We start from the raw sequence: 25,393 nt of genomic DNA, 5'->3' as shown, positions 1-25,393 counted from the left end.
CCAGTTGGAATTTAGTTACCGGTAAGACAGACCAGGTGTTTCCGAAGTTCACTCGGGTTTAACTACTTAAGTCATGACATTCACTGCAAAACAAGACGTTGTCAGCCAGTTTTAATGGAGACAAAGACATTTTGAGTATGAGTTTGTGCCTCAAACGACAGGTGGATACAATTAAAAGTTGATTAACCGGCGGAGGGGCGTTGGTAAGTAGCCTATAAGTTAATGTTGTGTTTTCATCGTGTGTTTCACGTTTCCTTGACCAGACACAAGGCACATGTTTAGCTCCACACGACAAAGCATAAATATTTAATAGGATGGTGGACGTCGGTCGTGTTTCCGAACGCGAACTGCTATTTATTATTCAACAATGTGCAGGTACACTTCATTTCATTCCTGCTTTCAGTCAGTTGTTGAGCATGACAGTTTACCATTTGTCATGTGCAGAGACAACAAAAGCAGAACCTGTCAGAGCGTCGTGTGATCATGTGGCAAATCTCTTTGCCTTTTTAGTCTGTAAAGGAAATGGGGGAAAAAGGGAAGAATAGCTAATTTTGTCAACATGGTGATCAGTAAAAACAAAAATAGTGAGCTTAAAATATAGAAAATGTTCCATATGTGTAACAGAAACTGTACATTGTGTGCTTCGCACTGTTTTATTGCATGGCAGATAGATTACATCATATTGTATAGGTGACCCATAAACTAAGTCACTGTTTGTGAAACTAAGTGTTTGGTTGGTTTGCTGCTTAACATTCTGTTTTTGAGTGTTTCCCTTCGCAGTTGTTACAATTACTTGTCTTGCGGTTGTATATAAATTCAGCTATTTCAGATATGGAGGAAACCAGCGACGTGTACAGAGTGTATGAGGCAAACTCTCCCTGGTCCGATCACGAGCCTCGGTGTCTGGAGAACCTGGACCAAGTGGAGTGCCTCAGAAGGAAGATTAAATACTACTTCATGAACCCTTGTGAGAAGTACCACGCTCGCGGACGCAAACCTTGGAAACTGGTTCTGCAGCTTGTGAAAATTGCCATTATTACCATCCAGGTAAGCTGTTTCAGACGTGGCCCGAACAATGTTGTTTTGTTTTGTTTTTTTCCTCCTTCCTCATATGTCTGTAAAGGTAGTCAGTCAGTCAGTAAAGGTAGTCAGTCATCCGAGTCATAATACATCTAAAAGAAAATAACGAAAATGAAACAGGCTGAAACAAATTGACTTGTGGAGTTGTTTTGACCCTCATCCAAGTAGCTTCTTTCAGTTCTAGGACTGTCACGGGGTCGGGGTTTAAACAGGACATATGTGGGTGTTAACAACCAGATACTGACCTGTAATAGGAGGAGATTGTTTTTACCAAAACAGCGAACATTCAAGACATGAGGCATTGATCGTTTATCCCACGTATGGGGAAATTTCCTTGTCACAGTAGCGCACAATTAGACAAGAATACAAAAAACATCAAATTTGAAAGCATATACAAAAAAATAACAGCGCTCTGAAAAATATTCTGTATATACAATGTGGAATGGGAATTAAAAAGAAAAGATATTTCAGTCCCAGTCAGTCTTTAATGACAAATCTTTTCTCCATCACAGCTGGTGTCTTTTGGTCTCAGCAACCAGATGGTTGTCACGTTCAGGGAGGAAAATCTGTTGACGTTCAAACACATCTTCCTGAAAGGCTACGTTGACGGAGGCTTGGATACGTACGCCGTTTACAGACAAGCAGACGTTTACGATCACATCGACTACGTTATTAAACAGGTACGTGAACGTTTCTGACGGAAAGAAGCGCAGAGGGAGCCTGATGTTGATTTGCTGCAACTGCGTCGGTTTATCGCGCTCATGGGGCTTCAGAGATAGTTTCATTTGCTTTAGTGTTGCTGTAAATCATTGTTGGGAGTTTACTACATGCTTTTATGGCTAAAAAGCCTGACAGGTAACATCTGTCATGGGATTGGACTTTGTTTATTTGAGTCTGTATTTAACATATTGATATTTTTAGTTTTTGGCCGCCTACGAGCTTTTGATTTTCACCAAAATACTTTAGTTTTTTAATTTGTCCAATTTGTATTTGTCCGTTTTCAGTATGAACATCTGCACAACATCACAGTGGGTAATCATGAATATGAGAAAAATGGAAGTACGTACACTCCGCTGACTGTGTGTCAGAATTTCTTCAAGAATGGATCAATCTACCCCGGAAGTGAAACATTAGACATTGATGTACATGTAGAAACCGGTAAGCATTGTTATTGATTATATAGATTACAGATGACATGCAAACTCACAAGTTTTTTGTCTTAATACTTTAATAGAACAAAATGAAGACAAACTATATGTGGAATTATGTAGTTGATGGGCTCTGTTGATACCTCGATGTTGGCTTAGCACAGTATTGGCTACACTTATACCTTCAGGAAGTAATCAAGTGGCTTTCAATTACCAGGTGAGGCATGTCAAAATATTACGGGTGGGATTTCTTACTATTTATTTGAGAGCATCAGTCGTGTTTCTACACAGGAAAAAGCCCTTGTTAACCAAGTACCCACATTATGACCACTCAATTAAATAAATAGCCATGGCATCGATGTTGAGAAACGCCTGAAACTCGAGGAAAAGAAAGTCAAGAGTTCCCTTCTGCTTCAGAGGATGAGTTTGTTCAAGTTAAAAATCCCCGTCGCTGCTTTCCAGAGTTCAACAACAGACACATATCAGCATTTACTGTTGGGAAGAGACTGAATGACTGCAGAGAAGAAACCGCTACTGAGTGAGATCATAAAGAAGAAGAAAATTGCTGGCTGGTGACACTATTCGGAATTTATTCTGAATTCAAGGCAACAGCTAACCAACTACCACAGCATCCCATCTGGTTTTAGCTTAGCTGGGTCACCATCAGGACCTCAAGGCTCCGTAAGGACTCTCTGACCAAAGTCTGCAGTGATTCAGTGCACAATCACGCAATTTTAATCTAGCTCAGATGGTCTGGGATGAGTTGGAGAGCAGAATTAAAAAAAAAAAAAAACAGGAGAACTCCTTCAAGACTGTTGCAAAACCTGCATGTGTTAAAGCTGGTTGAGAAAACTAAGAGAAGGCAAAGTTGTTATTGAAGAAAAAGGTGGCTAGTTTGAAGAGTCTGTTATGCCCAGGTGTTGTTGTTTAATATTTTCAATGTCTTCAGTATTTCTGATTCCCTTCCATATGAGCTTGGTTCAAGAATCATGTTTATGTTTAAGTATTCTTGAGAGAAAACTGATTGACTATATAGCTAAAACCTAATTTAATTATTATAATCTGTTAAAAATGGTACAGATAAATGATTTGGTGTGAGGACAGAGGCTTTAATTGTACTGCTATTTTTTTTGTCTTTGACAGAATGCTTCAATGTTTACCCGATAGCTCCACGAACACTGCGCGAAGCACTTCCAGAGTTTGTGTTGCATTTCAAAAGGTCTGTAAGCAACAGTCACATGTATTACAGCTGCTGTTCAAGATTAGAAAAAGCTGTTAAGTCCTGAACCCGCTCCTTATTTCTTTGTTCCAGGATGATCTCTGTGAGCATCACGTTTGTCCTCAAGGCCATAAATTTGCAGACAGTGAGGTACAGAGAGCTGCCAGACTGCTACGACTTCGCCGTTACCGTACGTCACTTAACTTGTCTTCACGGCTCCGTAAACACAACACTTCGTCTTTTACTAGCAGCGATATGACACATCCGATAAGTTCACCGCTGCCTTCACGGTTGACAATAATTCCTTGTGACACTGCACCTGATCACACAGCGCAGATAAGAGTTTAGACGACAACGGAGAAAACTGGAAATGTGAATCCTGCCTTTATCTCTGAAGCTAATTTGAGGCCACGCATCAGTGTTTGCAGAGTTAAACGTTAGCTTTAAGGGCCAGCAGGTGAATGTTTGTTTTTTTCTGGTTTGACTTTAAGGGCGTATCGCTTTTTGAAAAACTGTCTTGAAACCTTTCTGTCTGGTTAACAGATTACTTTCAACAACCAAGTTCACAGCGGCAGGATAAAGATAGACCTGGAAAATGACGTGAACATCAACGAATGCAGAGACTGGAATGTAGCCGGAGCTTGTACGTTTGCCAAAACCGCCTGGGCTGAAGCTCACGCGCAGGTTTTGATTTTGCTTTTCTGAAGGATGAAACTGAGCAGTGTGTTTGAAGATATGCTCCTCTTTCAGATTAGACTTTAAGTTTAATGTCTGCTTCCTCAGCTCCCAGGAACATATACCTCACTGTGCTGTTCGACTGCCTCATCATTGTAACGTGCATCACATCCTTCGCCCTTTGCATGCGCTCCATAATCAACGGGATTCAGCTGGAGTTAGTGAGTAGAATGACCTCCTCGCCGTTAGTTTTACTTCTTCATCCGACATATTGAACGTGTTAATGAAAGAATGTGTATTATTTATGTGTGCTGTATATGTATATGTGTCTCTTTATTTCTCAGGGGTTTTAATGAAATGCTTATTCCTGCATTTGCCTCTGTAGTCTGTGTATTTCTGCCTATTTCTGATTAATATGTTTAAAAAATTGCCTCAGTGCTTATATTATAATTACAGGATGTATCTAACGATGTGTTTCCATGTATTTTCCAAGGATGCAACTACATACGGCCTATATATAGCTTTTGCTCTGATGAGAATCCGTTGTGTTCTTTCTAGACATTTTTTTTTCCTTTTTGGCACAATGAAAATACTTGTTATAAATAATGTAAGACTGGTGCCTCTCAGTCTAGGCTTCAGGTGCCAGTTCATTAGAGTCTGTTTGGTCAAGTTCAAAGATTCAATCACATCAGATTGAGTTCAGTAGGGGTTTTGATTTTTCTCCATTTTCTTGAGGGATTACAAGCTTTTCATTGATAAACGTTTAATGAATAGTGTCAACTTTGGGCAGAATTTCAGAGAAATGTTCCATGTCTCCTTGTGTGCTGATGGTTTTGAACTACATGCTTGCATTTTCTCACGTTCTCAACAGGAGTACACTCGCTACTGCAGGGAACACACGGCTAAAGAGGTGCCGTGGTCGGACAGGTTGGAGTTCGTGAACGGCTGGTACATCCTGATCATCGTCAGCGACGCACTGACCATCATAGGCTCCATCCTCAAGATAGAGATCCAGACGAAGGTGACAAGGATTTTATCGTCGAGGTTTTATTGTCATCGTCGTAATTTTAAAATCTGTTTGCTCATATTGTCACTTTTTATTGTATTCCCCCTCATTTCTCGTTAGGTCCTCACAAGCTATGACGTGTGCAGCATCTTCCTCGGCACAGGCACCATGTTTGTCTGGATTGGAGTCATCCGCTACATGGGCTACTTCAGGAAGTATAATGTAAGGCCAGATTTTATTAATAGTGCTGCAATGATTACAATAATAAAGATTAAAATATTGTCATCCAGCTATGTTTAAAGACTCATAAAAATGGATTTTTCCAGATGTATTACAGTGTCTTTTTTTTTTTCTTCTCCCCCTCAGATTCTCATCCTGACCCTCAGGGCAGCTTTCCCAAATGTTATCCGCTTCATCTGCTGTGCTGGAATCATTTACCTGAGTTACTGTTTTTGTGGTTGGATCGTCCTCGGCCCGTATCACGAAAAGGTAACAAGTCTACTGGATTTTATTCATTTATTTTATTATTATTATTATTTTTAATTCAATCAGCTTTCTATTAATAATAAAATGAAAGCTTACTTGTGTCTTGTCTTTCCAGTTCCGCACCTTGAACACCGTGTCCGAGTGTCTGTTCTCACTGATCAACGGAGACGACATGTTCCCCACCTTTAAGAACATGAAGCAGAAGAGCAGCCTGGTGTGGATATTCAGCAGAGTCTACCTCTACACTTTCGTATCTCTCTTCATCTACATGATCCTCAGCCTCTTCATCACGATCATCACCGACACCTACGACACAATCAAGGTAATCTTTCCTTTGTTCTGATTTAAATGACGCTTGCTTTGAGAGGATGTTACTCTGGCAAAACATCGTCAAAGGAAACATTTTCTAAATGTGTTCTAAGTCTGACCCTGGGTTGCATCATTTAGCAACAGCAGCAGAGCGGGATCCCGACATCTGAGCTGCAAAAATTCCTGTCGGTGTGTAAAGATCTTCCAAACTCGGGCGTGTACAGACTGGACCAAAACAACAGCTTCTTTAACTGCTGCATCAACAGGTGAGATCACATTTCTACATCACTGTTAATCTAGACAACATGAGTCAGTGGTTAAATTTAGATGGATAAGGTTTCTTTATCTGATTGAAATGACTCTGATTCCAACTTTAGTGTTTACAGATGCTAAATAAATTGATCTGATATGGGTTTAAATCACATAAAACATCATTATTGAGCTATTCACTCAAAATTAGGTGCAGCTTCCAGTTTTGTTCAAACTCGTTTTGGTACTCAACGTGTTTCTTTTCACTTCACCTGAAGTTTACTTTGTTCGAAGAGAAAAATGGAGAAACAATCATATCAAGTGTTTAAGTAAGATAATATTTTCTTACTGAACAGATCATGATTAAGTGGTTACACCACCCGCCTGAATCTGAGTCACGTCTGACTGTTGCACTATGCTCAGATTGAAGACTCCGTTTCTTTCTGGGTATAAATTCACTCTTTCCGCACACGTTTGTCCAACAAGGAGTAAACATTAGATGTTATTAGTGCAAGTTTTGTTTTTAAATGTTTGTTTTCTATGTGCACAGCAATGTTAAAAATACAATCATGGTCATCTTTCTATGTTGAATGAAACTGATCTGATGTGTGTTCTCTAGGACACATACTAACCATCCATATTTATTTTTAGTAACCGTGTAAACACAGTGACTGTTTAGTCCAGACTGAAGTAATTATGTTGGTACTTTAATCCTTTTATGCAATATCACAGCACTGATTAAACAAGAGATGCAGGTTGAGTGTGTCGTAGTACTTCTTTATATGTAGTCACTAGTCGTAACATCTCCAATAAAACCTAAGCTGCGTATTTGTTTCATTTCAGATGCAGGCGCGATAGGGAGAGGCTGACTTCAGAGGCGTAGCCGGTCTTTAATGTGGACACATCAAGAGAGGCTCAACTGTATAACCTGATCATTGATGTGCACTTTATATTGTTTTCAGAGGAACTTGTTTGGTTGTTGTCTTGAGGTGGGCTCAGGCGAAAGATAATTATGTTCAGTGCTGAATAGACTGTGTGATTATAAATATGGGCAATAAGGCACCGAAGTCACTGGTGTCAGTGTGACGCACTGAGATGAGAAACACCTTGTAAATACACTTATTTATGTTGAAACTGAAAAAATGAAGGTATAAATTAGTGCAAAGCACATCACTTGAAAAGACCCCATGTTGCACACTCAAGATAACGAATCAATAAATAATCTGAAGTGTAAATTAAATGAGATTTTATTTCTCCATTGTCAGGAGATGTTATTGGTATAAAAGCTAAAATTACATTATTTTTTTCTCTCCCTTGCACTAGCGAATTAACACAATGCAGAAAAAATCCCATTTCGGTTTGTGGACAACACACAAACGACATTTAACACTGTCTTAAAGTCTTCAAAATCACTGTCTGGAGGCAGATACTGTAAATGGCTCCACTGGTCACCAGCTTAGCAGTGGGCTTTTATTTCCCCAGAAGGGATTTCAAAACTCCACCTCCTGCTGGAGAGGTCTGGGAGCAGTTCAAACTAATATGCACTGCTCCAGTTTGCTCATCGTCAGACCCTTGTGTTCATGAAATGCATCTAATCCATCACGATCAAGCAGACATCTCTTTGGTTTTCACCTCTAGTCTTTTATCCACGATTTGTATGAGTGACTGGATGCAAGCCTCCAGAGAAGGCAGAGGTCACTGGTGCAGAGTTGTCTCATAAAAAGGAAAAAAAAAAAAAAATCTAAAAACAAGTTAAAATCATAAATTTCCCATGATTTGACAAAGACAGTTTTGTATTCCAGACCCTTCTTCCTTGTAGCTTCTCATCTCTTCTTGCCAGGACGGTTCAGAAGTGTGGGTCCCAAAAACACAAACTGTTAATTAAAACTAAGAAGTTTGGTTACTTCATTGGTTATCCTGAGATAAAGTGACAAATAGCTCCACGGCGTCAGCCCGGTTTGGACTGTGCGACTCCAGGAGGAGGAACCCGCTGCTCCTCCATCCTGTTGGATTGGGAACGAAGGATGAGGCTGAAAAAGTCCTCGTCTGGAACAGTCGGTCCTTTAGCTGAGGAAGTTGGAGCAGCGCACCTCTGGTCGTTCAGTCTGGAGCCCTGAAAGATGGGTCAGGGTCAAAATGAAATCTAGAAATCATCTGGTTTTAGCATCTGAATAGTTGGCTATTCTTTTAGTATTTTCAAAATCTCAGTCCTTTAGGGATGCGCGATAACAATATCTTTCCTTTCTATTCGATACCAAGTAATAACAAGGATAATATCCTGATGCAGATACCGATACTTTTAGATATCTACCTATGTACATAAAAATGATAACTTTTACAATGAATATTTCTGAATGTAATTATGAAGAATACATTTTATACCTCTGTATAAGAAGTAAACAAGCTGCAAAATATCAGAGCAGACAGAGTTTGTGAATTTAAGGGCTTCCATCATAGAAGTCACGCTTTTTACTTTTTTAGAATTGATTACAGATTTGGTATCATAAAAGTACTAATATTTCTTGTGAAAGGTGACTTGGTATCGATATTTTGATGTGAAGATTGATTCTAAAAACAAAAACCGCTGGTTTAGATCAGACGTATTAATAAAAACAATATTGTTGTGTATTTTCTATGAGTTCATATTATCAGGCTGTGGGGTCTTGGCAACACATGCAGTGTATTTTTTCCTACCTGGCACTTCACTAACATGTCGAAGAAAACCTCGTCCCCCTCCGGCTGATCAGCACTGGCCTCGAGGCGATCGTAGAGGGAGTGTGTGTGAGGTGTATCTGTTGTGGAGATGGGGGCTGGGGGGGAGAAACGCAAGCATTCGTCATGATCAGCGATACCGTCTGGTGCGACAAAAATGGACGGGCGAGCCTCATGTTTTATCACCTTGCAACGGGGTTTGATTTGTGCTGGAGGTGGAGGGTATATGAGGCGGGCTGGAGGTGTTGAGACGTAAGCCAGGAAAATGGCTCATGCTGACTCGTTGGTCGTCCAGACGACGGGCCTGGGAGCTGGCCAGCAGCTCCAGGAAATGACCGGGATCCTGGAATGGTGTATTGCAATCTGAAATAGCTACAAGCAGAGATAGTTGTGAGAAATGGGTGAATAACACGCAGTGGGTTGTGCCTTTTTCCTTTCTAATATCATGTCCTCCTAATATTTGCCTGAGATTTTGTTGGATAAATGTAAACCATCAATTGCTGTGTTTATATTACCCCTAGAAATGTGCAAATATCCCAATAAAAAACTGGTAATGGAAACGGAGAGTCAGTCAGAAATAAATCTGATTGGCTGTTGATCTCTGAGAACCAGTGGAGAGGAGGTGATGAAAATAAATAAAGCTAATGTGAACATTCAACCCCTGAAACAGATGTTTTCTACAAACAACAGAATCATCTAGAATGAAAACACCGCTCTACTAATAACTCTTTTGAATGATGAACACGGTCTACAGCCACCTGCGGGGATGAAAAGACTGATACAGTGTGTGTCACTTGGCTGCAGACTGCGTGGTGCATTCAAGTGCAACTTTCTGGTCCAAACACGGGCGTCTGTACCTTTTTAAAGAAATGCTGTGACTAAAATTATCTGTCACCAAATAGAGAAAATTGAGAAATTTAGATTTATGGCTGTTGATGACTATTGAGCTCTATATCAAAAAGGTACGCAGATGCCACTGAAGGATAAAACTAAAGGAGAAAATCACTTCACAACAAAGACAATGAACAACTTCTAACATGTAAAGGGCAGTCGTGGACATGCTGCATTCACACCACATGAAGGTGGAAGGACATCGCCTTGGATACTTACGGCTCCTCCAACAAATTAGTCTCACTAAGATGAGTCCAGTTTCTCTTACAGTATTTAACCCTTGACAGATAAAGTGAGGGGAACACTGCTATCACATATGGTGTGAACACCCACGGAGCGAAAACACAGGGCGGACTCACGTTTCCTTTCAGCTACAGGTAGGGTGGAGGAGGGAGAGGGGTGGGCGGGGAGATGGCTCGGGCCATCCAGTAGAGAGCACCTTTGGTCGTCCATTCTGTTGCCCTGGAAACGAGAGAGGAGGTCGAAAAAGCCGTCCTCGCCAACAGTGTCCCGTGAACCTAGCTACGGGGTAAAAACATCACAGAAGCTTAATAACAGTAGGATAAAAAAAAAAAATAGATATCGGAGCTGAAACTGTAAATAAAATGAATTATACTGTTCAGCCGTGGCTTCTTTTTCCCTGACAGTTTACAAACCAAATGAGTAAAGGACAGATGAGATGAGACAGATGTGGCTGATTTCATTTGATTTCAATTATGGTTTTAATTACAATTTCATTTGCAAAGGAAAAAAGCTGAACTTTGTAAAGTGTATCAGTCTGTTTGCATAGTCTTTTCCAACCCAAATTACATTATTATTATTATTTATTTATTTTTTATAACTTACTGTTGCTGTGACAGTATCCACCTTTTTTTGCTACCACTGTACAACTTGTAATTTCAAATGGTTTAAAGACACCTTTTCGACCTGGGGCAAATAAATTTGTTTTCAAACTTGACTATCTTTAACATGTGCTAGATTTTTAGACATGTTTTGAAACGAGCGATCCTACACTGACTCACCACAGTACTTCCTCCTACGGTCTTAACATTCTCTGGGAAACCAACTCTGGGAAGGAGGACGTGTCACAAGTTTGACTTTTAACGTGAGTCATCGCTGCCCACGTGTCCCGGGGAGTTGTGTGTCAGCTACTGAAACTTAGAAATACCTTGGGAGACACGGGAGCGTGAGACTCGGGAGCTGTGTGCTCGCTGATGTTTTCGTGCTGGTCTTTGGGAGTGGATTTGTGGTTCTTCTGTTTGCTTTTCAGCCACAGGAAAAGCTTAGTTGAGGCCTTTATCGTGTTGTTTTTTGAAGACCCGGGGAATGCGTCTTCCTCCCAGTCCTGTAACATACGAGGCCCATACAGATGTGCAATGTTTTATCCGACACAGGTCAGGGTATAGCTTTCACTGAATGGCAGAGTCTGTATTAATCAACACTGCTAGTCTCATAAATTATCTTAAAAATGAGAAAATAATACATTTAACATTCAAGTAGCAGCTGTAGTTTTGTGAAACCTTTATGTGAAATACAACAAATTTTCAGTCAGTAGCCAGGTTTACATGGAGACTTTTTTTCTCATTCTGACTGAAGGTTTCAAGTCAGCTGTTTACATGTGAGATGATCTATTCCGATCTTACGTTTACATGCACCACTGCTTTTCAGAACAGACGTTTTACAGACATGTGACACATGTGCAGATCGAAAACATCACGTGACTGATCTCTCATCTAATCAGCAGTAGTTTTTCATCATTTTTATTATTAACGCAGCAGCTTGATTCTGGAAGTTTGTGGGGTCACATCCACTTCTCCTATTGTGTTGTTTAGCTTTATAGTAGCCGGTCTTCAAGGTTTTCCAGCGGCTCCAAATTTGTTCCATGCTTCAGTCTATCCCGGCTGCAATTAATTTTTGATGGACCTTTTTAAACAGTTGAATATTTCAATTTTTTTTGCCGTCTAAGTGTGCGATAATGTCTAGTTCTTTCAGACTTGTAATTTAACAAGCTCTGTGGGTCAAGACAGAACGAAACCTGACTTCATCCTGATTCATCGTTTACATGAAAAGGAATACTCTACCCCTGTGACACCGAATGAAATTTCATTCGGTTTTGGTCTGTTTATTCTGATTGTTTATATGGAGCATTTTAATTCAGCTTGGGTTTTTAAAGCGGTTGTAATCTGAATTGGTTCCACGTAAACCCAGCTAGTGTATACAAAGTTTTAAGTTTTAATATCAGAGACTTTACATATGGCAAAAACAACACTGAATACTGCCCATTGTGAATATTTTTTTTTGTACGTACTGGTTGTGCTGGCAACTCTATACTTTGATTTTTGTCAGCGCCTGGAGTCAGTTCTGGGTTTTCTCCACTACTACCTCTCGTCCTTGGAGACTTGCCCTCTAAAACAAAAACAGAAAAAAAGGTTATGTTTCAGTGTTTATACAGCACTTTTACACAAGCAATGATTTAGCGAAGCATCACAATAAAAAAAGAAAATATCCATTTGATTTTTGGATGTCCGCAGTGCGTATTTACATTAAGATAATGCGAGTGTGTTTTCTGGCAGATTGTAGTTTGGACCAGCAGATTTACCTGACAGGATGGGGTAACCCTGGTACCTCACTGTCATTGGAGAGCTGTTGGTATTGGTGTTGCAGAAGACATTAGGATTGATGTTGGAGTTTGTCTTTAGGCCAACAACCAGCCGCAGGTCCGACAAGTTCATCCTGGCCGTCGCCTCGCCACTTTTATCTCGAGTCTGCACCAATAAAGTTTAATGTGAGCAAATGACTCCAAAGCAAAATCACAGCACAGATTTGCTACACAACAAACAAGCAACATTATCATTCCCTGCAGTTCCATGTGTGACCAGTAAGTGGGGGTGTGGCCCAATGAAAGCTACAGATGGGAGTCGGAGTTGGGAGGTAAACAGTCACCTCTTTGGCAATTTCCAGATGTTTCTCTGCAAAGTCCATGGCTTGCTCATGATTCCCCAGGGCAGTGTGGGCATTTCCTAGACTCCAGTACGCTCTTCCTTCACCAACTCTGCAGTGACACACACGGAGAAACAGGGTGAGCAACTTCAACTGAGGTTACGCAAGAACAGGCTGGGCATTCATCAAACAATCTCGCTGAGGAATCACAACAACCAGATCTTAGCAGAGGAGCATGCAGCGCATTTCACAACACCAGCTGGTGTTGAACAATCGTGTTTACCGTAGATTTAAATCACTCTTGCATGTGTGTGCTCACGGAGCGTACAACACACTATTATTTCGTGCATGAATGCAACGAGCTTCTGATAATAAGTCTGCATGTATCAGTAAACAGACGTGGTGTAGAAAGGGCTTTTCCAAACACCCTCAGTATGTGACTTTTCACCGAGATTATTAAAACAGACACTTTGAAACAGTGAGATACATCACAGATGACGTCTCTGTTGCTACTGGTTTCCAAATACAATGTGAGAAGCGACAGTAAAAGCTGTTAATTAAACTTCCTTGTGATGAAGCAATGAAGCGTTACTTGTAAGAACATGACATTTTATCCAGTGACTTCTCTGGAGGCCACCCACATTCACACTGCGAATGCTCATTACGCTTCAAAGACAGTTTGGCAGGAAAGCGGACAGCAAAAGGCGTTCGCGGCGTACCGGTCGTTGAGGGCCTGAGCGATGACCAGATGTTTGAGGTGATAATCAATGGCCCTCTCATAGTCCCGCAGCAGAGTGTATGTGTTGCCCAGGCTGTAACAGGCCTGAGCCTCCACTGCTCTGTCCTTCAAAAGCCTGGCCAGCTGCAGAGTCCTCCTGGGGGCAGAAGCGTAGGAGAGGGAGAGGGTCAAAGAATGTGTAGGGTGGGTGCGGGAGAATGATAGCCATCTGATCTTTTCTTTTCTCTCTTTGTTCTCATTTTCCAAGGACTGCTGCGTCAAGAAAATGCTGGAATCAGGGTTTAAGACTGACTAAGACTTTAAATTAACTTATTTCATAAAATGTATTTACCTAGAGTTACAAGGATAACATTATTGTATGTTAGAAGCCATTTTAATCTTATTCCTGTGATTGTATATTCATAAGTGTATTAATGTTTCCCCTTTTTATTCAAGCTTTCATGCTGCAAACAAGAACCGGTGTCAAAGCTGTGCTACGCTGCAAAATACCACTTTGGCAGACTTGTTTTTCAGCCAAGTCCTTGACATTTTTATCACAAAAGTCGATACATGCCAGTCATGAGGCGTGAAAGGCCCTGAGCCCAACATTTACTCACTTGTAATGACCGGCCGCCACGTCAAACTGGCTGAGGAATATGTAAGCATTGCCAAGGTTGCAGTGGGCCCTCCTCTCCGCAGACCTATCTCCAAACTCTTTAGCAATGAGTAGCCGCTGCCAAACCAGACGAACAGCAGGGCGTGGGATTAACGGGAGGACATTTTGAGGTAATGCATTTTTCATGAGTGAAGAATTACAAAAATTCATGTAAATAAAAAAAAAAAAGTCATATCTAAACGCTGGGAAGGTCCTCCAACACAAAATCGGTTTGCTACCTACCTTTTCATGTGCAGCTACTGCAGTTTCAAAGTCTCGCAGGAGATAGTAAGTGTTGCCGAGGTTCCCATAGGTTCGACCCTGGGCCGCCCGGTCACCTAACTCTTTCACCACAGCCAGGTTTGCCCTTTTTGTAGAAGAAAAAAAATCAAAATTAAAGAGGTTAAAGGGAGCAGCATAGATGTCCAGGTACACAAGTTGGGATAATTTTACAAAATGAACATTATTATAGAAAAGATACACGAAGAAATGTTAATCAGCTTAGGTCAGCTGTTTGTGTACAACAAACCAACACTAGTAAGGTCAGTGAATTGCCAGAAAAAGACTGTGGGAGCACTTGAGGAGAATGCGGATATGAAACTGTATTCATAGACCTTGAAAAGGGCTTCAGTTTGACAAAATAACTCAAAATAAGTCAAGATTTCAATGTCATCTCAGTCTCTGATAAAAAGTCAGAGAACATCAGAGAACTACTGGCAAAGGAGCTGACGATGTGAAGGGAAATAACTCTTCATACCAGCGTGTGACAGAAGTCTCAATTTTTCCATTCAAAAGTGGAAACCAAAGGAGCCACTATTAGCTTAGAGGGTAGGAAGCTACAGAGCTTGTCTGTCTGATCAGTTGGTCCATGTTCGTCACTAGGGATAGGCACTGATAAGATTTTATTGATACCAATGTCTTTTTATTAATAATAATAATTGGAACATAACTGAAACGTGGCTGCCAATCTGCCTCTCTGACATCATACACCAGTGGAGTTCTCGCTGGGAACAAGGTGGGTTAAGTGTCTTTCCCAAGGACACAACAGGCAGACTAGGAATAACCTTTCAGTTATTGGACAACCACTCTACCTCCTGAGCTGCTGCCGTTGTACGCTGGTTTGCTAAGATGAACAGCCAATAAAAGTGACCTCTGTCTGACCGACTTGTTCCACCACTGATTTATCGTACTGAATCGGCAAAAAGGCATCCAACGCACGTCTGACTACTGCCATTGGCCTGGGACACACTGGAAAACTATGGTCACAGATGTTTCCCAACAGCCAGACACAGACTAAAGGCCGACCATCGGCTTGGTGTGTCACAGCCTTTGGATGAAGAATGAACCAACGCAATGGCATTTTATAGACTGTGTAATACTGCTACCACTATGGCTACGTGTGCACATTCATGGTACGCAGTAAAATGTCAGAACATGTTAGAGGCAATTAAAACAAAAGAGAAGATATCTTCATAGACAACCCCTGACAAAACAGATTCCATGGCAACCAAGGTACAGCAATTATTTAGGAGATCCACAGCACGCAAACACCTCAAAGCAACCAACATACGTCAAACTCAAGGAGAATATGAGGACATAATGGGATGTAACCATTGTGACTAATCAGCTTAGAATTTGAACATTCAGGTAACGAGTATAATAACTAAGGACTTTGACGATAACGCAAAACACAATCGATCTTTTGAGGAGAACAGAGACACACCAACTCACTCATAGTACTCTGCAGCTTTCCTCAGGGCTATCCTGGCCTCTTCTGGAAACTCTCCTGGCTCTGCTCCAGTCCAGCAGATGCTCTTGCCCTTGGCGTGGTAAACGTTTCCGAAATTATACAGCGCTCGAGCCTGCCCAACCTACAGCACACACACACACACACAGCACATTTTCAAAGGCGGAAACCAAAGTGACCAATGCTGTAATTAAATACTTAAAATACACAGACACCAGACTTTGTTGAACGCATAGAAGCCAAGCAACCTATTCTTGATGTTGGTACACCGATTTCTACGCAGTCATCATAGAAACAGGTCTGTGGCGGCAGAGCATGGCATGTTGTACGGGTGCAAACAACTACTATTCTAATCAAAGTAAACAAAGTAAATGAGCCTTTCAGTCACAGTCCAGACTTCTCATCGACAGAATAATTTACTTCCAGTGTGCCAAAATAAAGTGATAGAAATGTTTTCACTTAAAAAACTTTAGACAATAATGAAAATACGTCTCACCTTGTCATATATGGCTCTTGTGATATCCAAGTGTCTTTGGCAACAAACCACTGCTTCATCATACCGTCCTAAAAGCTTTAACGTGTTCCCAAGGTTACCGCTGGCTTTGGCCTCGCCAACTTCGTCCCCAATCGTTCTGGGAGTGGAGCAGAGAAACAACCATTAGGAAATAATTAGACTGGATTATTAGTGCTTTCCTGTGGGGTGTTATTATGAAAACTCAAGAGGCAATAAAGTAATTTACAGCTCCGAGCAGTAATACGCTGGGGTTCAGTTTAGCAGTTTAATTATGGTTGGGGAAAGAGTGATTAAAAAAAGTTTTAAGCTTAGTCTATACTTGTATAGAATAATGGCAAGTTAAAAATCATTTTTCCACCGTTAAACAATTAAAAAATGAAGTTTAAACAGAGGGAAATACTTTCAGAAAAATAAGTATTTAAGGTACGAAGTTGTTCACCTGGTAAGTGTAAGGTCATGCCGATGATACTCCAAAGCTTTGTTATACTCCTGAAGGTGAAAGTAGGCATTTCCCAGCTGGCTGTAGATGGCGCTGAGGATTTGGAGGTCCTCAGTTCCAACCTGGATGGCAGACTCAAGGAAAGACACACCAGCGTGATAGTCACCAGCCTTACAGAGACGTTCACCCTCCAGAGCCAGGTCCAGACATGATGACTCCATCCTGAAGGAAAGTGGGATCTGCATTAGGAGTCACAGTGAACTCTGTCTTCTACAACAATGTTTGAAACGTTTACTATGTCTTGTAAGGATTTCAGGTTAAGCTCATTGTTTTTTTTATCATTAGCTTTAAGCATACAGTTAGAATCAGGTGCTATGTAATCAACACATTAAAACAAAACTTCTTGAGTGGCATATAGCAAATAAATGAAATTAGGTACACGCAGTCACCAATAAGCTAAATTACACCACCCAGAGTAAAGAGACTTGACATCTTGAATACCACGACAGGCTCCAATATGAAAAGACAAAGACATATTTGTCTTTATCTAACTAAAACATTTCTTCTTTCAGATTATTTAGAGCAATATCAGAAACCGTGCACTATAAAATAAAACAGATTTGTCTCATTGATCATTTATCTTTATTTCTCATCAAAATTTGCAAAAAAAGGAAGTTTTGAGTCACTCATACTGATCCACATCCCTCACTAAAAAAATATTAAAACTGAATACCACTACTGTTTACTCTGCTGACAGTCTTGATGATTAACCAATAATAGGGAAAATTTCCCTAAAACTAAACAATCTAAAAACAATAAATTATTTTCTTTTTCTGATCGCCGCTCCCTCTCTTCATTTACTTGCTCAGTCATGTCTGCTCTGTTGCTTAAAAGCCAAAATTGTGTTTACAGCATATAAAATTATACCAATTATACCTCTGAATTTGTAAAATTTGACATATCTGTCATTTACGAAGACATTCTATTCATTATTATTATTAATTATATATATAATTATATTATATATTCATATTATATTATGATTATAGAAAAAAGTGTATGAAATCATTACATTAGAGAGGCCTGAATCAATGAAACAAAGCCGAAAGATGTCACACAGAACGTGACACAGAACGTTTGTCAACTGACTTATCTATAAGGGAATATTTCCAGTAAATTAAGCCACATGAACGTAATTTTAAATCACTCGAATAACGTGCTCAAACCTCAGTATCCTCTCTCACAATGAATCCACATATTGCACAAGAGGAACAGCAAATGACAAGCAAAAACAACACGAGTCTCTGTGAAACCAGACACGAGGACTATAAATCCAAAATAGGACCAAGCATTTCCTGTCTGTCTTGAGCGCAAAGCCTTAAAAACGGCACAATTACCCTGGAATGAAAATATGTACCTTACATTTAACCATGAACAAAAAGCAAACTCAGATGCGTTTTGTGGTAAGAGCCAAGGGAGCCAAGTATAAGCTTCATCATCTATTCTGGCAGCTTTGAACCAACACTGATATATAAAAGAGAAGTGGTTTGAATCTATGGGGTTACGTCATGAGATTGTAAAACAAATCCAATCTTGCACAGATGCACGGTGTTCACATCTACAGCACTGCCAGTAAGGATAATTTTTTTTTTTTTTCACCCGAGGATGCAGTTGTTAAAAATGCAAATTCACAGGCAGCTGATGCCGACTAAATTTGAACCAACACCGTTTCGTTATATTTAGGCCTAGAATTAGATCTCTGCCTCCGAATTTGACCTTTCTTCATAACCAAAAATGCAGTTTTATGATTTACTACTCCACCACCCCACCCCATGGAGACCAGACTTTTTTTTTTTTGTATTGTTGGTGCTAGGCAGACAGCACTTCCTCCCTCCTTCCTCTGTCTCCTGACCTCCCGGGGTTCTGCCAATGCTTAAGGAAATTAATGGTCAAGTTAAAGGTTAATCTCTCAGCAAATTAAACTGTGTCGTGCAGTATTTACTCCAGGATTAACATGTTTGTCGGCCTGTTTTCTTAATGAAGTGACAATTTTGGAAATGACTAACTAAATGTGGCTTCACGGCATTCCCATGATACAGAAACAGCGTCGATACAAAAACAGCCTACGATCCTCCTTATTTAGATACTATGGTACAACTTTAACACACCTTGATGGCAAAGATAACAGGATTTAACGTTTTCTAGAACATTCCTTCAAAAGTCAAAGTTTAAGAAGGAAAACACGTTTAACAGAGCCACCGGATTTAAAATAACAATGTGTCCTAATGCGCATCTGTGTTTACTGTACAGCGTGTGCCAACATGTTAAATGTAACGACGGATTTACCTGAATTTGCCACGTTAAAAAAATCCCTGTGCATAGGTTAACATGCTTCCTGACATCCAACAGGACAACTCACTACCTCTGGTCAAAGTGAAGTCACATACCTGCTGCCTCTTCCCATTTTGATGCACTCGAGGCAGTTTGACACGACGGACATTTCAAGCTTCTTGATCACCCTCCGGAGCAAACACTGCGCTTTCAGCATAACATTCTTTACCTTCTCTTCCTTCATGTGCATAAACATAACGCATGCAGCCACGGTGCCACAGATTTCACACGAATAAAGTAAAGTCCCTTGGATCTGCTTTCCTTCTCCGAGAGCGAGTCGCTAACTTAAGATAACAGCAAAACAAAGGACTTAATCCTCTCAGCGTTCATGTCGACCTTAACGGCCGGGCGCCTTAACAAAACCTTTTGTTTAGCTGAAAATAAATTAACAACGGGTCATCAAAGAGCAGAAACTACTGAAGTGAGAACAGTCAGCCTGGTTGCCATGGTTTGATTGTTGCATATCTCGATCGCTTAGCCATCGGTAACCTGCATCTTTAAGCCACCTGATGGCGTGTGTCACTTCCAATTATGCCTGACCTCAGTGGTGATTATATCCACTTTAAGTTGCTCCTGTGAGTGAACCCTAAGGCTATTTGTGTAACACTTCCTGAAATAATCTTTCAACAGCAAGCTAACCTTAAAAAAAGGCCGATATCCTGCTACTACAAAATGTTTTAACTGCATGATAATATACATTTTATTAAGACAGGCTATTCATTACTCTATAATTCTCAGTGAAATATTGGGGTGTGAAAAAACAACTAACAAACAAACAAACAATCGTGTATTAAAGCCAGTAATAACTTCATATTAATCCCTTCTTCAGTCACTATTGCTGATTCACAGAAACACACTGACTTAATTCAGAGGGAGAGAAGATACGCTGGCCATGTGACATTTAAGCCAACATCTTAGTTGACCAAAAGCCAGGTCAATCATTACAGAAAGAGGCGTCCGAGGTTAATGGCCTAAGTGTAGATGGAATTGTTTTAGACTGGCACACAACTACGTTATTGGAAAGGCTAGTTACTGAAAACACAGCTAAACATAGTTGTCTTTGCAGTAAGGAGAGGAATTTTAATACATATATCTTCCTTATACATCAGGCATGGGGGGGGCTTTGGGTTCAGTGGGTTGAGTCGTACATGTCTAAGTAACATCCACATGAACGTCAGGTCAGTCAAGATAGGTCAAGATAGTCGGTGTTATTCACTTGTCCTGTCAGTGGTTTTAATGTTGTGGCTGATCGGTGTCAGTGATATGTAAAGGTTAAACTAAGATTAATGTCACTAATGCGGCAGGATTGATTATTGTACCGTAACATATTCAAGAATACAATGCAGTAAAAAACAAAATAGGAATAAATGAAGTCAATAGTCGCAAGGAGAAAAGATCCCCCCGTGGCAATGTTATGTTACCATTACAATTTGAAACCAATCTATATCTTGTTAAGAGATTGTGTCAGGAACCTGCAGGTGGTCTGTAATCTGTTACTGAGCTCACACAAGGGAATTTGTTTCCGAGGAAAAAGTGCCGTTGGTACTATGACTTGACAGGGCTTGTAAGCACTTCTTAGAAATGGCTATGAGCTGATGCAATTCATGTCTCTACCCTACACAGGTGTCCAAAGATATGTCACATTTGCAAACACCCATCATATAATCAACTAAATCTTAAGGATACTTAACAAGGCAGCAGTGAGCGTGACCTCAACTGTCACACTATATTCACATCAGAAAACAAACCCATCACGGAGCGGTCATGGGTGAAAGTAAGGGAGGAAAATCAGGTGCGGATTCACACAACTGTTTCAGTCCTCACATGAAATATTTAAACTGTGGTTAGTAGGGCCCTCCTGTAGTCGCAATCACTCATCAGTTTGCCAACAAGGCGTCATGTTACTGTCCTAGAAAGCAGTGTTGTTATTTATTTTCAGAAAAACACCTTCAAGTCAAGCACAGGAATATCGTTCTATGTTTTTTTCTAAATTGGAATGTAAATACATTGATAAATTATTGAACGGGTCAACATTTGTGTTTCTCTGCCCTGAAATTAACATTTTTAAGAAACACCTTTTACTGGTAATTCAGGAAAACATACGCTTGATTTTAGGTTACGAAATTACTTCTGTACACTGCAATCAAAGCATTATCAAACCTGTTGCTATTTATTCTTCTCTTGATTCACTAATACATGAATTACTTCAGCTTTTATCTTTTATTCACTCCATATGATGCTAAATTATTATGAATATGTTTAAGTTTTAATACTGATGCATAAATATTCGATTTAAAACATTTTATTCCGCACACTTCCATTACAAATTCCCATCAGATAAACAAACGGCCTTACCTCTGGCGGACATGAAATAAATGCTCCCTGTCCAGCGCGCGCTGCAGAGAAACAATCCCATACATGACGTTCAGCCTAGGAGTCTCAACAGCCATAGTGAACACAGCCAGGGGATGAACCACATTTATGGATTCGTGCTAACCCGCTAAACGCTCGAGAATCCGGTCTGGGAAGTAACTGACGAGAAATCTCCTCAGTCCCGTACAGGAAACACCTCAGGAGAGACTGGGCGCTGCTATGCATGGGATTCAGCTGTCACACTATCTCCGACACACCTCTTATCTGGAAATTGGAGCTGACGAGCAAGAAAACACTGACGCCTCACTGGCATGTGCTCGCAAAAGCACAATCTAATGAAACCCAATCAATCAAGAGGGCTTGAGAGGATGCAGATGGGAATGAACTTGAATCAGCAGCACTTTGTTTCAGGCACGGACTGTATTTCTTATGTTCCTTTAAAGCAATAATATTTTGTGGGCACTGTTAGAGAAATTTAACTGTTCACCACCAACAATGCCCTCAAATGACATTCACTCACTATCTGGTGCAGATTGACGGTCTGGTGCAAAGAAAACCCCACACCGGTTATGCAAGCCCCATCCTCTGAAGTAGGAACAAGTCATGCCAAATTTCCAGAACCGTGTCAAAACAGAAACTCGAGATTTAACGTTCTGTTTTATCCTCTCACTTCACTCTTCCTATTTTGTTTGCTTTTTGTTTCGATCTCACTCACATATAGTACTGCACTGAGGTGCACTGAAAATTGTTTGCCATTCATTCTATGACCTCATTCGCTGACTGAAGTATTTTTATTCAAAGAGCTCCTGGTGACTGGGGGAGTTTTTGCTCATTGCATCATGTTCGGTACACACCAGGAAATGTAGTCATCAAAAATCTTAAAGTGGTTGGAGACCACAATATTTGGCAACACGTTTGAAGCTGCATGTATCCTTAATTACTCCATACTTTTTAACTCCTCTGTGCACTTACTTGCTGGTTCATTAAGGCATTTTTAGAGTTCTGCGTTTCTCCGTAACCTACGCATGTAGCCAAGGCCGGTGCCATTCATACTGGCTAAGTACGTGTAAGAACGCCACCCAAACACTAGTCGGCGCTGTGTCTTTTTTGTTTCTACCTCCTGCTTCACTTTTAACAATCGCAACTGAAACTTTCACCGAAATTATGTCCGAATTTCGACAAACAGTAGTCATGCAAATGTCTGTACCTCCAAACCTCCTCAGTTAACCTTAAAGATTCTTTATTGATCCAAAACAATGAATTTGAAAATGGCTACTTGGCGCATAGCTACATTTCTGGAGAGGTGAACGCCAGCTACAGCGCTAGGTCCGTGCAGGCTCCGCATAAGTGTCCGTGTTGTCACTATAGCCTCTGCCTCAACATAATGCAAAAGTATAAACCGCCTAATAGGCACACAAGTGCATGTGCCTTCTACAGTAATAGTCCTGCACTAACGCATAGCTTCCTGAAAGTTACTGTATTCAGCATTTGTTAAAAATAACGGAGAAAGCTGTTGACTCGACTGTTTTCATTTCAGAAACTGTGGTTTACGTTACTATTGAACTTTACTGTATTGTACTGACCCAGGTTTCTAATGTTTTGACAACCGCGTATCAGTCAGTCTGCAAGGCTAAATAACAGAAAAAAAACGTATGTACGTACGCATGTATTTAATTCAATGCAGAGATTTGAACTGACCACATTTCTTTCTGTTTCAACGTAAACTGAACATTATGCCTTCGTGAAGCTAAGCTAAGGACAGGACAAGCACTTGCAGCTACAGTTCACAATTCATTTCAACTTAATCAAGAAGTAGAAAACGACTAGTACATTTAAAAATAGATCAGGACAGAATGTGCAACTGAATAACTCGGGTTGCTTTTGCTTGTACCATCACGCAAAAAAAAGAAAGATAATAAACAAAATAAAGTGTCAACCTCTGGCTAATTGCAATGAGTTGTCCTGCAGTAGATCTACAGCCTCAAATCACAGCTTTCTTCTGCACTGACATGCAGATATGTGTATTTCAGCTTTATTTTTAAAACTGAACGAGTCATCTTGCTGCCACATTGCAACATAAAAGACAAATGCAGTTGCTTGGCTTCCTCTAGCACGATTTTGGTAGAAAAGCTTCTGTGGAAAACTAAAAAACGAAAATTATAAGAAGACAAGAATGGCTCTCTGGAGCAGCAGCCTTTAAGTCACATAATAAAAAGCCTAATGTGGCGTCTTAAACCATAACCCTTTCAATATGAATACGCCCAACCGGTCTCCCTCCAATTAAAGCTACTCCCAAAAGTGATATGCATGGTTTCTCTTTTGGAGAGAACTTATAAGTAACCATCATTAAAGACTTAAAACACTGCCACGCATGGGAAAAGAGGTCACAGCTCACTTTAAAATGAGGAAACTGACTCCCCAACACTTCAACCGTGGGCTGTAATTAGTGTTGACACTTAAACTTGTGTTGAGAGTGTGTTTCACTGGGAAGTGGAAGCAGAATAAAGCGCAGAAAAGTGATTTAATACCTGAAACTGACCAACCGCACGCATTTACTGTATGTCCCCTGTATTTTTATATTTTCAGTTCAAATTTATGACACAGCCTTCGTGTAGATGATGATGATGATGAGCGTTTGGGAAATCGTGGACCTGGGAATGAGTCAGTTTAGTATGAACGTGTCGTCACATGTCCCCTGTCTGGGTGAATGAGTGAAACACAGACATAGAGAAACGTTTTATATTGTCCTCAGTCTGTTTTATGTTTCTTTAAGAAACTTAGAAGACTGTTTTAGCAGAGAGCAAATTAAGCTAAGCGACGTTTTCTACGACGCAACCACCAAAAACACCACAAACTTTTCAGGTAAATCGTTTCACCTACCTCAAAGCGAAGAGCGTGAACACACCACGAACATGTCTTCGGTTGTAAAAAAGTAGTTAAGTCGAGTCAAAAAGGTCCAGGCTAAAGTTTTTTTTTTTCCTTCTCCTCTCTGTTTACAGTAGCCTTACTATTCTGTCGTACATCTGGGAGGAAGAAGACGCTACGTCGAAGCCACTCCTCGCTCACAATCTGACTCTAATTAGGAGTCCACGGCTGCTGCCTTCAGGAGCCATCGGAAAGTTTGACATCGCCAACATCCGACCAATCAAAATACTTGAAACGGTCTTTAAATGTGACGTTCACGGGTGAGCGCAGGGCAGTAGTAAATCACATACTGGTGGTTTTTGAAGGCTGCATGCGGCCAATAAAGCCACAATTAATTCAGCAGCAATTACAACCCATTTTGGAGACTTCTTCCGCCCCCTGCCGCACAAAGGAACTCTCTGCTACTTTATTTCTAAAGAAAAAGAAGTAAATAACCTTTAAATTAAACAGCTGTTCGGTTGTCTTTTTAGAAGCTATTCAAGGGAAAAACAAACATGGATCGCGTATTATTTACGCGTCTTTATATATGGTACACACGAATTACGAGAGACATTAAAGGCAACAAGCATATGTTGAATTTTCAAAATAAAACAAATTTAAAGAATTGAAGCTACAGAAACGTACAGTTTCAAAATAAAGGCATTGTAATCGAAAGGAAGCAGTAGAACGCTCTAAAATTAAAATAAATAAATAAAATTTTAAATGAAAATGTTACAGCAAAAACGTTATAAAAGTTAAATAATGTTTTTAAATTACATGAACGATCAAAAACATGCTAAAATTTAAACATAAAGGTGTTTAAACCGAAATGAAGCTGTGAAAACTGATTTCTTTCTAAAATTACTGGGTGGATCTTGAAAGAGTTTTAGACTGATTATATATATATATAATCTCAGCCGTGCTCAGAAGCTCTTTC

General features: G+C 40.3%; 2 protein-coding genes across 5 annotated transcripts; one reads left to right on the top strand and one right to left on the bottom strand.

The window, feature by feature from the left end:
* The first annotated feature begins 240 nt into the window (after positions 1-240).
* On the top strand, positions 241-7,894 carry mcoln3b (mucolipin TRP cation channel 3b). The gene is made up of 14 exons (XM_047587689.1): positions 241-375; positions 821-1,047; positions 1,593-1,760; positions 2,085-2,238; positions 3,372-3,447; positions 3,541-3,637; positions 3,991-4,090; positions 4,231-4,343; positions 4,994-5,143; positions 5,249-5,350; positions 5,495-5,617; positions 5,730-5,936; positions 6,062-6,189; positions 7,016-7,894. The coding sequence occupies exons 1-14, from the start codon at positions 315-317 to the stop codon at positions 7,053-7,055; spliced, it is 1,746 nt and encodes a 581-aa protein (XP_047443645.1). The 5' UTR covers positions 241-314; the 3' UTR covers positions 7,056-7,894.
* LOC125009608 (G-protein-signaling modulator 2-like) lies at positions 7,404-24,642 on the bottom strand. Of its 4 annotated transcripts, none has more exons than XM_047587687.1 (15): positions 24,433-24,642; positions 16,789-17,010; positions 16,332-16,467; positions 15,820-15,959; positions 14,332-14,455; positions 14,051-14,166; positions 13,435-13,590; positions 12,719-12,827; positions 12,375-12,540; positions 12,084-12,181; positions 10,944-11,120; positions 10,135-10,297; positions 9,071-9,256; positions 8,867-8,982; positions 7,404-8,285 (listed from the first exon to the last, which is right to left on the bottom strand). In XM_047587687.1, the coding sequence occupies exons 2-15, from the start codon at positions 17,007-17,009 to the stop codon at positions 8,121-8,123; spliced, it is 2,073 nt and encodes a 690-aa protein (XP_047443643.1). In that variant the 5' UTR covers position 17,010; positions 24,433-24,642; the 3' UTR covers positions 7,404-8,120. The 4 variants fall into 4 exon arrangements, with proteins under 4 accessions (XP_047443643.1, XP_047443642.1, XP_047443641.1 ...); XM_047587686.1 differs by lacking the exon at positions 24,433-24,642 and adding an exon at positions 21,535-21,670; XM_047587685.1 differs by lacking the exon at positions 24,433-24,642 and adding an exon at positions 19,236-19,609.
* Between the last annotated feature and the right edge of the window lie 751 nt (positions 24,643-25,393).

This window comes from Mugil cephalus, chromosome 6 (assembly GCF_022458985.1).
Source record: "Mugil cephalus isolate CIBA_MC_2020 chromosome 6, CIBA_Mcephalus_1.1, whole genome shotgun sequence".
Taxonomy (NCBI): Eukaryota; Metazoa; Chordata; class Actinopteri; order Mugiliformes; family Mugilidae; genus Mugil; species Mugil cephalus.
Note: the sequence above shows the minus strand (reverse complement) of the source record. Positions and strands in the feature narration are given on the sequence as shown.